The sequence below is a fragment of the Oreochromis aureus genome, linkage group 3 (genome assembly GCF_013358895.1).
Source record: "Oreochromis aureus strain Israel breed Guangdong linkage group 3, ZZ_aureus, whole genome shotgun sequence".
NCBI lineage: Eukaryota > Metazoa > Chordata > Actinopteri > Cichliformes > Cichlidae > Oreochromis > Oreochromis aureus.
Window position 1 is genome coordinate 101,156,688 of NC_052944.1, and position 12,502 is coordinate 101,169,189.

The window sequence follows — 12,502 nt, forward strand, 5'->3', positions numbered from 1 at the left end:
TGTGGACAAAATACTCATTTGCCTAATAATTCTGCACTCCCTGTAGTAGCATGTTGGTTTAGGGCCTGGATGGCTTGGGGATAGAAGCTCCTCTTGAGTCTCTCTGTCCTTGCCCAGATGATGCAGAACCTTCTACTGGATTGCAAAAGTTGGAACAGTTTGTTGCCAGGATGGGACGGGTCCTTCAGTATCTGCGCTGCTCTAGTCCGGCATCTCCTGGTGTAGGTGTGTTGAAGCAGGCGGAGAGAGATCCTGCAGCAGCGTTCTGCTGTACGGATCACTCTCTGGAGAGCTTTTTGGTCCTTAACACAGCTGTTTCCAAACCAGGATGTGATGTTCTGTGTGAGAATGCTCTCCACAGCGCCTGTATAGAAAGTCCTGAGGATCTTTGGAGAGACCCTGAACTTCCTCAGTTGTCGTAGGTGGTACAGGCGCTGCCTAACCTTTTTGGACTGGATCTGAATGTGGGCAAACCATGTCAGGTCTGAGGAGATGTGGACACCGAGATACTTGAAGGACTGCACCCTCTCCACCGGAGCTCTGTGCTGACTCCTTCTGAATTTCACCACCAGCTTCTTGGTCTTGCCAACATTCAGCTGGAGATGGTTGTCGTAGCACCATGATGCCAGATTCTTCACTTCATCCATGTAGGCTGCCTCATCGTTGTTGGAGATGGCACCCAACACCACTGTGTTGTCAGCAAACTTCACAATGGTGTTGGAGCCGTGGGTGGCCACACAGTCTGAAGTGTAGAGGGAGTAGAGCAGTGGCGAGAGGACACATCCCTGTGGTGCTCCTGTGTTGATGGTGATGCTGTTAGAGACGCATCTACCCACCCTCACCACCTGAGTTCTGCCAGTGAGGAAGTCCAACACCCATGCACACAGACGGCTGTTGAGTCCTAGTCTGCTGGGCACTATTGTGTTAAACACTGAACTGTAATCAACAAACAGCATCCTCACATACAGGGAGTGCAGAATTATTAGGCAAGTTGTATTTTTGAGGAATAATTTTATTATTGAACAACAACCATGTTCTCAATGAACCCAAAAAACTCATTAATATCAAAGCTGAATGTTTTTGGAAGTAGTTTTTAGTTTGTTTTTAGTTTTAGCTATTTTAGGGGATATCTGTGTGTGCAGGTGACTATTACTGTGCATAATTATTAGGCAACTTAACAAAAACAAATATATACCCATTTCAATTATTTATTTTTACCAGTGAAACCAATATAACATCTCCACATTCACAAATATACATTTCTGACATTCAAAAACAAAACAAAAACAAATCAGCGACCAATATAGCCACCTTTCTTTGCAAGGACACTCAAAAGCCTGCCATCCATGGATTCTGTCAGTGTTTTGATCTGTTCACCATCAACATTGCGTGCAGCAGCAACCACAGCCTCCCAGACACTGTTCAGAGAGGTGTACTGTTTTCCTCCTTGTAAATCTCACATTTGATGATGGACCACAGGTTCTCAATGGGGTTCAGATCAGGTGAACAAGGAGGCCATGTCATTAGTTTTTCTTCTTTATACCCTTTCTTGCCAGCCACGCTGTGGAGTACTTGGACGCGTGTGATGGAGCATTGTCCTGCATGAAAATCATGTTTTTCTTGAAGGATGCAGACTTCTTCCTGTACCACTGCTTGAAGAAGGTGTCTTCCAGAAACTGGCAGTAGGACTGGGAGTTGAGCTTGACTCCATCCTCAACCCGAAAAGGCCCCACAAGCTCATCTTTGATGATACCAGCCCAAACCAGTACTCCACCTCCACCTTGCTGGCGTCTGAGTCGGACTGGAGCTCTCTGCCCTTTACCAATCCAGCCACGGGCCCATCCATCTGGCCCATCAAGACTCACTCTCATTTCATCAGTCCATAAAACCTTAGAAAAATCAGTCTTGAGATATTTCTTTATTGTGTTTTAATTTACCGCCCTCCCGGCCCCGCTGGTGTTTTTATTCAAGATTTTACGGACTTTTTATCTTCCATTATTAAACTGGAGAAAGTCTTAATGATTGGGGATTTCAACCTCCACGTGGATGATCTTAGCTGTAGCATGGCCTCTGACTTTCTATCAATTACAGATTCTTTTAATTTTATTCAGCATGTCTCTGGACCCACCCATGTTAAAGGCCACACCTTGGACCTTGTGTTTTCCTTGGCTTAGACATAACTAATGTCTGTGTTAAGGACATACAAGTGAGTGACCATTCCTGTGTTACTTTTAGTCTTAGCTTCCTCTGTACACACCACCTTCTAATCTCATGTTCCATAAGCGGTTCATAAATCAGGATGTTGCTTTGAAGTTTTCTAATATGTTGGACCCTCATGTGATCAGTGGTTGCATTGATGCTGATGCTGCTACACAGTGTTTTAACAATCATTGCTTGAGATTTTAAATTCAGTGGCACCTATGAAATCTGTCATTGCTGCCTCAAAAGAGCTCATCCATGGATAAATGATGACGCCAGGAAGGTCAAAAGATTCTGTAGAAAAGTAGAACGCCTTTGAAATCAACTAATCTCGAAGTTCACAGGCTCCACCTTAGGGAACTTTGGGTTTCCTTACATGAAACCATAAAAACAGCCAGATCAGGATATTTTTCTCAGTTAATCTCATCAAGCAAGAGAAATTCCAAGGTACTGTTTGACTCCATAAACTCTATTGTTTCCCCCGTGGTCCACCCAGTACCCGTGACCTCTATATCTGAGAGTGATGAGTTTCTGAATTTCTTTGTGGATAAAGTTGATCAAGTCCGTATGAGCATTGGTTCGCCAATATCATCTCTTTGTGTCTCTGGGCCACCTCCCCTCATTTACTGTCAGCTTTTAACCCAATGACCTTACATGACCTTTCACTCCTGGTGGATAAAATGAAAATTACCACTTGTGCAAATGACATTCTACCTGCTGGGCTTTTCAAAATGCTCTCTGTCATTGGCCCCTCTATTGTAGAGATATGCAATGCCTCTCTTTTAACAGGTGTGGTTCCAAGGTTCTGTAAGCATGCTGTTGTTGAGCCAGTATTAAAAAGAGCAGTCTGGATCCAACTCAGCTTAAGAATTATAGGCCTATCTCTAAGCTTCCATTATTATCAAAAATTCTGGAAAAAGTAGTTGCAGATCAACTTACCACTTTTTTAGAAAAACATGAAATTTATGACAAATTTCAGTCAGGTTTCCGTAAAAGTCACTCAACAGAAACCGCATTACTTAAAGTCTCCAGTGACATTATGATGTCAGCTGACTCTGGAGCATCCTCAGTCATGGTTTTGTTGGACTTGACATCTGCCTTTGACACCATTGACCATACCATCCTGATTAACAGGCTCCGGGACATAGTCGGTGTGTCCGGTCTTGCTCTGGAGTGGTTTCGGTCGTACCTCTCCAACAGATCTTTTAGTGTTTTTGCGAATCGGTTTATGTCACATTCTAAGGATCTGACATGTGGGGTACCGCAGGGTTCAGTTCTGGGTCCTATTCTTTTCTTTTGTACATGTTACCTCTAGGACTTATAATTAGGCAGTTCCCTGAGGTGTCTTATCACTTCTATGCGGATGATATCCAGCTCTATTGCTCTTTTAAGCCGATGGAAGTCCATAAACTGTCCTCTTTAATTAATTGTTTAGCTTCCATTGAACAGTGGCTTGGTGACAACTACTTACAGTTGAACTCTGAGAAGTCAGAAACATTAATTATTGCCCCGACAACCAGATATCTCTAATCAAACAGCACCTTGGTTCTCTTGGCTCATCTGTTCACTTGAGCCTCAGATACCTTGGTGTGATCTTTGATTCTGCCATGTCCCTAGAGCAACACTCTCGACAGTTAATTAGGAATTGCCTTTTTCAGCTAAGGAACATCTCCAAACTGCGAACTTTGCTGTCTAAATCTGAGTTAGAAATGGTTATTCATGCTTTTATTTCATCTCGCTTAGATTATTGTAACAGCCTTTTTCTTTGTTTGAGCAAAAGGAATCTTGAGCGTCTCCAGTTAGTCCAGAATGCTGCTGCAAGGCTTTTAACCAAGACACGAAAAAGAGAGCACATTACACCAGTGTTACGTTCATTACACTGGCTTCCAGTACATTTTAGAATTCATTTTAAAATCTTGGTACTGACTTTTAAAGCTTTGAATTGTGATGCCCCTGCCTACATTTCCGATCTTTTAGAACCCCACACTCCCTCTCGCAGCCTGAGATCTTCTAATCAAAGGCTGTTGGTCGTCCCACGAACTCGCTTTTAAGACTAGAGGTGATAGATCTTTTAGAGCGGTGGCCCCAGGTTGTGGAATGCTCTCCTCCATCTTTACGTTGTCTTGATTGTATTTATTCTTTTAAAAAGCAGCTTAAGACTCATTTATTTAGATTGGCTTTTAATTAGATTTGTGCTGTATGTTTGATTATTAATGTATTTTAATGTATTTTATGTATTTCTGTCTTATATTACTGTGAAGCACTTTGTGGTTTTTATCCTGTGAAAAGTGCTATATAAATAAATTGAAATTGAAAATTGAAAATTGAAATTTCTTGGCCCAGTCTTGACGTTTCAGCTTGTGTGTCTTGTTCAGTGGTGGTCGTCTTTCAGCCTTTCTTACCTTGGCCATGTCTCTGAGTATTGCACACCTTGTGCTTTTGGGCACTCCAGTGATGTTGCAGCTCTGAAATATGGCCAAACTGGTGGCAAGTGGTATCTTGGCAGCTGCACGCTTGACTTTTCTCAGTTCATGGGCAGTTATTTTGCGCCTTGGTTTTTACACACGCTTCTTGCGACCCTGTTGACTATTTTGAATGAAACGCTTGATCGATGATCATGCTTCAGAAGCTTTGCAATTTTAAGACTGCTGCATCCCTCTGCAAGATATCTCACTATTTTTGACTTTTCTGAGCCTGTCAAGTCCTTCTTTTGACCCATTTTGCCAAAGGAAAGGAGGTTGCCTAATAATTATGCACACCTGATATAGGATGTTGATGTCATTAGACCACACCCCTTCTCATTACAAAGATGCACATCACCTATTATGCTTAATTGGTAGTAGGCTTTCGAGCCTATACAGCTTGGAGTAAGACAACATGCATGAAGAGGATGATGTGGACAAAATACTCATTTGCCTAATAATTCTGCACTCCCTGTAGTTACCCTGTTTCTTGTCCACGTGGCTGAGGGTGGTGTGCAAGACGTGGGTGATGGCATCCTCAGTGGATCTGTTGGGTCGGTAGGCGAACTGGAGCAGATCTGTGGTGTCTGGGATGGAAGAAGAGATGATGTTCTTCAGCAGCCTCTCAAACTTCATTACTACCAGGTCAGTGCAACTGGCCGGTAATCGTTCAGGGATGAGGGTTTGCTGTTCTTGGGCACAGGGATGATGGTGGATCTTTTGAAGCATGTGGGGACCACAGCTTTCGCCAGGGACTCGTTGAAGATGGAAGTGAAGACACCTGCTAGCTGGTCAGCACAGCAGATGGCCAGTGATGCCGTCTGGCCCCGCCTCTTTCCTTGTGTTCACTCTCCTCAATGCCGCTCGGACGTCATGCTGGTCATCGGTCTCTCGCTGATGACGTCACTGTCCTCGGTAGTCAGGCGGTAGATAGCATTAGCCGCCTGGCTAAGCTCGAAACGGGCGTAGAACTGATTCAGCTCATTGGTGAATGCAAAATCGATGTTGATCGGCGCAGTGTCCCTGGCTTTGTAGTCCGTAATGGTGCGTAGTCAGTGCCACATACCCTGGTGGAAGCGAGACTCCACGCGCTCCCGGTACCGGCATTTGGCAAGTTAAAGGCAAGTTCGCTTTATTAAAGTCTCCTGCTACAATGAAGGCTGCGCCGAGGCGATGACCCCGATGATGGGGAAGATAGAAAGGGCGGCACTTAATCCTCAGGAATTCCAGATGTGGCGAGCAGCCGCTGGAAAGAGTAGAAATGCTCCTGGCATCACACCACTTTCTGTTTACCATGAAACACACTACTCCACCTTTGTTTTGTTTTTTTTGACTCTGTCGTTCTGGTGACATCTTGTGGACAAGATGGTTATATTAATAAATAATATTATATTAGGGAAATTTTCCTATACATATTTTTGTCCTGTTGGTAGATTGTGAAATGGAAAGGGAAAACGCTTATGAACTTGCAAATTAAAAACATGATGCATTTAAGGTAACCCTTTTTCATTTTTATTTAAGAAGACAATTTGTTCCACTGTGCGATGGCCGAAAATGTTCCTTTTCATGGAGATAATTTCTCCTGCCTTAAGGAAAATCAGATGCAGTTATACAGTTAACCTGGGCCCCACAAACTATCAGCTAAAGAGAATAAATAAATTAAATTGCTGCACATTTGGCAGACTAATGTTTTAAGATTATTCAAAAAATGAAATGTATATTTTTATTAAATTAAATAGAAATAGTCAAATGGAAGTTTTTCTAAAGTTATTTAATGATATTTTTTATGAAAAGCAGATTTTTGACATTTTTCCCGTTTTCAGATAAAATAAACATGCACAAAACAAAAGCAAACAGCCAGAACACAAAGCTGGAAAACCCACCCGGTTGACGAAAATGAACTCAGAAAACTCCCACACAACAGAACCTCCTCTATTCCTCACTGGTTCTATATCTCTCAGTAGAAATATCAGTGGTTTGCTCTCTGTCACCATCAAAACACTCCACAAATCCCGCGAATGATTCACTTCCTTATAAACCATTGAACCAGATACCGAAGCAGTTAGGTTCTAAATGAAGCTTCAGACGTCACTGATCATGTGACTCTGACCAAAGGAATCAAGCTTCGACACAGTGCTTCTGAAGCAGTGTTGATTTCTTTGACACACGCACCGGAGCGTCAGCTTCAAGCGAGCCATCACTACCTTTCTGTTAGAAACACCACGTAAGTAGGTTCAGTTCAATTCAATTCAATTCAATTTTATTTATATAGCGCCAAATCACAACAAAAGTCGCCTCAAGGCTTTTTATATTGTACAGTAGATCGCACAATAATAGATAAAGAGAAAAACCCAACAATCATATGACCCCCTGTGAGCAAGCACTTTGGCGACAGTGGGAAGGAAAAACTCCCTTTTAACAGGAAGAAACCTCCGGCAGAACCAGGCTCAGGGAGGGGCGGCCATCTGCTGCGACCGTTTGGGGTGAGAGATGGAAAACAGGATAAAGACATGCTGTGGAAGAGAGACAGAGATTAATAACAGATATGATTCGATGTAGAGAGGTCTATTAACACATAGTGAGTGAGAAAGGTGACTGGAAAGGAAAAACTCAAAGCATCATGGGAATCCCCAGCAGCCTACGTCTATTGCAGCATAACTAAGGGAGGATTCAGGGTCACCTGGTCCAGCCCTAACTATATGCTTTAGCAAAAAGGAAAGTTTTAAGCCTAATCTTGAAAGTAGAGATAGTGTTTGTCTCCCAAATCCAAACTGGAAGCTGGTTCCACAGAAGAGGGGCCTGAAAACTGAAGGCTCTCCCTCCCATTTTACTTTTAAATACTCTAGGAACAGCAAGTAGGCCGGCAGTGCGAGAGCGACAGCGAAGTGCTCTAATAGGGTGATATGGCACTACAAGGTCATTAAGATAAGATGGGGCCTGATTATTTAAGACCTTGTATGTGAGGAGCAGGATTTTGAATTCAATTCTGGATTTAACAGGAAGCCAATGAAGGGAAGCCAAAACAGGGGAAATCTGCTCTCTCTTTCTAGTCCCTGTCAGTACTCTTGCTGCAGCATTTTGGATTAGCTGAAGGCTTTTCAGCGAGTTTTTAGGACATCCTGATAATAATGAATTACAGTAGTCCAGCCTGGAAGTAATGAATGCATGAACTAGTTTTTCAGCATCACTCTGAGACAGGATATTTCTAATTTTAGAGATGATGCGCAAATGGAAGAAAGCAGTCTTACATGTTTGTTTAATATGTGCGTTGAAGGTTTTGAGTTGAGGATTAGGGTTTTCCCATGTTTTTTTGTTTTTCTAGGGTAGGAGCTCTGCTAAGTTTTGGTTTTGCCTTTTGGTGGGTTTTTTTTTGGCACAATCTAACCTAACTGTCCCTTTCTCCCCCACTTTTGTTGAATAAATTTGGGTCATTTGCTTTGTTGCCATTAAACTTTCTGTTTATAACACCTGTACCAAGTTTCTTGAGTTGTCGTGTTATCCCCTCCTGCCCTTGAGAAGACGTAATAGTGCGGTTTTACTAAACCTCATGCTGTACAGCAGTGTTCCCAACAATTTTAATGTCAGACCGGTTTAAAGTCAGAGACAGACTGGCCTTCAAGGTGTCACGGAAAAATGCAACAAAATAAAATAATACGACAAAGACAAAAACTGTGGTATTTTGTAATTATATTAATAAATAAACGTGAATTAACTGTGTAATTGTCTAACTTTATTCACAGCGTCCTCCTGAAAATGCGCCGACAACATTGAGACTAACATCCCATTTATTTTTTAATTTTTGTATGTATTTTGCTATTTATTTTATTTGATCTTATTTTATTATACTTTGATTATGCTGTTTGTATATGTACAGCACTTTGTGAACCCTAGCTTTATTTTAAAGTGCTTTATAAATAAAGCTGATATGGTATGGTATGGTAAGATACATCAATTAAAAAGGACAATTTACAAAGTCTGATCTATATCTCTTCTATATGAAGACCTCTAAAATCAAAAGAGCTCAAAATTAACATTAAGAAAGAGAAACAAACATTTGGATTCAATGGATTTGGGTTTAATGAGCTCAGACTTGTTGAAAATACAGAGGAGCTGGTTGTGAACTAAGCTTCAGACAAACACAACATACTAATATTCACTGTGAAGCTTTGAGTGGAAAAAGACAGAAAAGAAACATGTGGATCCTGGAATAATGGGAGCTTCCATCTTTAAAGGACTGAAAAGGAAGAAGTTTACAATAAATAATTTAGAACAGTTTAAAACATCAACTGGTTGAATCCATGAATCTGAAAACGTGTTTCTGAGTGAAAGAGACAGACATGTACAGACTGAACTATCTGTTCAACAGGCAGAGTGTTTCTCTAACAGGAGACACTCTTTACACTCCACTCAGCACAGGGACACTGAGGAACCAGGAGGCCAGACTCTAAACCCAGGATAAAGAGTTTCAGTGAATGTGGTGTTGAAGGTGTGGAGGTGGATCAGAGTGTCAGAGGAGACTCTGTAGAAGGACAGAGTGCCAGCAGGACAGTCCACATACACTGCTACTCTATTAGAGACACAGGAGGAGGAGAACGAGATAGATGTTACTTTGTTACTGTGCCAGACACGACAAGGACCATCATCAGAGCAGTACAGACTCCAGGACTGATCATTTCCTCCAAACCAGCAGTCATTACAGTCTCCTTTCCTTCTGATTCTTCTGTAGCTCACAGATATATAAACTTTTCCTCTCCATTCAACCTCCCAGTAACAGCGACCAGTCAGACCATTTCTACACAGCAGCTGATAGAAATAATCAAATCTGTCTGGATGATCAGGACATGACTGAACCTCCTCCACATCTGTCACCTTCCTGTTGTTGTCAGACAGTTTGAGGTTTGTGTTCACTGTGTTTGTGTCGATTGTGAGTTGACAGGAATCTGATGGAGAGAACAAACACAATCCAGCTGCAGTTATTGATCCATCATCTGTTCATTGATTGACAGTTTGATGATGTGATAGTTTGAAGATGGTTGAATGTGTGCTGCTTTGTTTTCATGAATCCCATTAAAAACACACTTACACTTCCTCAGACCTGGTCTCAACCATTGGACTCCAGCAGGCTCCACCCTGAAAGGAGGAGGGGGGTCAGACCAGCACAGTCAGCATGCACACATGGACATTACATGGCTCTCATACATATAATGTTAGACACTGATAAAGGAGCAGTGCAACATTTTCACAAGTTTACTTCAATCCATTCGTGGATCAAACTACTGATGATTTGGACTGATCCTGGATCTGTCACTACACCATTGTATTGAATGGAATATGACTGATTTACACTGTGGCCTACATATATTCCGCTTCTGTTTAGCTGGAAAGGATGCCTCCTGCCTTTGCTACCAACTTTTTTTCTCCTTTTGGTTTTAGTGTGGTTACTGTACGCTACCTGTACTGTGTATCTACAGTAGATAATGGACAACAAAAATCTGCAACATACTTCAATTGTTTTATGCAGGTCATTTATTTAAAAAATGTAAAAATTTAAATCTATATCTATGCCCATTCCTCACTTAGCTAACAATACTGCTATTCTTGTGCAAGCACCTGTTCTGTCCTGAGCAATAATGTGTTGTTTAATTGTAGCTTTTGGAATTTCAAAGAAAAAACAGGACATAGATCTTATGAATCAAATGAATCTGATTCCTTATTATTTCCTTCTTCAGAGATGATCCTATGTATTGTGTCCCCCCCTTTTAGGCCTTTTATTTCCAAAAGTTCTGTCCATCACTTATCCATTTCATGACCAGATGTGGGCTGCTGGAGCCTATCCCAGGTGACAAAGGCAATTAAAATGATAATTTCCATGACCCGAGTCACTTATCACTATTGTTGATAGTTTTCTTGAGTTACCCAATTCAAATCAACTTTATTTATATTGCACCAATTCAACCAGCTCAGCTCTATGTTTCACAGTGCGTGTTTGCCAGTTAGAAACTGTCTGTGGAGTTAGGAGATACAGGTGAATTTAAGGCAATGTTACTACAAGGTTTTTAAGCTCTGGAAACCCTACAGTCAGCAACCTCCACTTCATTTATCACGTCTCATTTTCTAATTGTGGTTTTCATACCATCAGACCACACACCAACACAGGGTCGGGCTGTAGCCTCATTTTTATATTGTTAAATGGTGATTATGAGATGGTGAGTTTCAGATAATTTTACAAAGTAACATGAAAGAAATGTTATAAAGAGTGAAATTAATTAATTTCTCCTAGGAGTAAATAAGTAATGTACTGCTCTATTTTTAATAACCGTGTTCTGTGCAATATGTGTAAAACTCAAATAATACTTATTTGAGTAATGACCAACAAGAAAGTGATGCTTGCACTAAATGGTTATTGCTGACTTATGTCTCTGAAGTCAGGCTACCGGTCCAGATGGTGTCAGCCCCAGAGTCCTGAAGACCAGTGCAGAGCACCTCTGTGGGATTCTGCAGGACCTATTCAATCTTAGCCTGATCCAGGAGCAGGGTACAGTATTGTGGAAGACTTCCTGTCATGTTCTGGTACCAAAAAAATACCGATATTAAAGCAGACAGCCTTGTGAGGATCATGTTCTTTGATGAACAAGAAACAGGGATTGACTGTAAGTGTGAATTTTGCTTCCCACCAATCAAATGACCACATTTGAGCAAGCACTTAGGTACTTGTATATGTAACTATTGATGTCAAAGTTTTTGTTAAGAAAGTGCCATCTTTTGTTGACAATCCGCAATGAAAAGGATGTTTAAATGGTAAATGGCCCTAAGGACCCCAAAGCGCGTTACACATCCAGTCATCCACCCATTCACACACTGGTGATGGCAAGCTACATTGTAGCCACAGCCACCCTGGGGCACACTGACAAATGCAAGGCTGCTGGACACTGGCGCCACTGGGCCCTCTGACCACCACCAGTAGGCAATGGGTGAAGTGTCTTGCCCAAGGACACAACGACCGAGACTGTCCAAGCCGGGGCTCGAACCGGCAACCTTCCGACTACAAGGCGAACGCCCAACTTTTCAGCCGCGATCAAAGCAGAAGAGGTTGACAACTGCTGGGGGCCAGGGAGCTGCAGTTCTGTATTTGCAATTATATCTGTATTTATTTTAAGTGTCAGAAAAAAAAGTATTTTTTCAATTTTAATCTAAGTAGGGGAAACATTTTTATTGTTCAGCTAGACTAGTGTTTCAATTTCAAGCAAAGGAAAAATGTTCTTGCATCTGCAACTACTCATGCCATTTCTGCATGAAACAAACGTGAAGTGAGGTGGGAGGACACAGGAAATGTTTCCAGCTCTTCCTCCTCTAACAGACATTCTCTACATACCTGAGAGTGTCCAGTCTCCAGTGTGGATCCTTCAGTCCAGCCAACAGCACCTTCATTCCGGAGTCGCCTGGATGATTGTAACTCAGGTCCAGCACTCTCAGGTGGGAGGGGTTGGCACTCAGGGCAGAGGCCAGATAACTACAGCCTTCATCTGTGATCAGACAGCCTGACAGTCTGCAGACAAAAAAAGCAGCAATTAGCAGAAGATCACACCAAACATTAATTTTGGAAGGTAAGACAATAGAGAAAGAGCCCTAACAGTCATATGATCTCACATGAGCAGCACTTGTATGAGGGAAATATATAAATAAAATCGAATTGAATTGAATAATTATCAAGATGCTTCTCTGCACAATTAAAATTTGTATTGCTGTATTTGTGACTCACTCTATATCAACATATGTAAAAAAGAAAAAAAAAGAAAAGAAAAAAACGAGAGAGATTTTGCTCTGAATATGGTTATAAGTTA

At 41.7% G+C, this 12,502-nt stretch overlaps 1 protein-coding gene across 1 annotated transcript in view; it reads right to left on the reverse strand.

Annotated features, from left to right (window-relative positions):
• Positions 1–5,515: 5,515 nt before the first annotated feature.
• The window catches only part of LOC120434860 (NLR family CARD domain-containing protein 3-like), a 19,973-nt gene continuing 12,986 nt past the window's right edge, over positions 5,516–12,502 (reverse strand). Inside the window, exons 10-13 of the mRNA XM_039603356.1 lie at positions 12,034–12,207; positions 9,745–9,791; positions 9,076–9,601; positions 5,516–5,684 (exon numbers count right to left, since the gene is read on the reverse strand). Coding sequence (XP_039459290.1) covers positions 5,516–5,684; positions 9,076–9,601; positions 9,745–9,791; positions 12,034–12,207 — 916 coding nt within the window. The remainder of the gene's footprint in view (positions 5,685–9,075; positions 9,602–9,744; positions 9,792–12,033; positions 12,208–12,502) is intronic.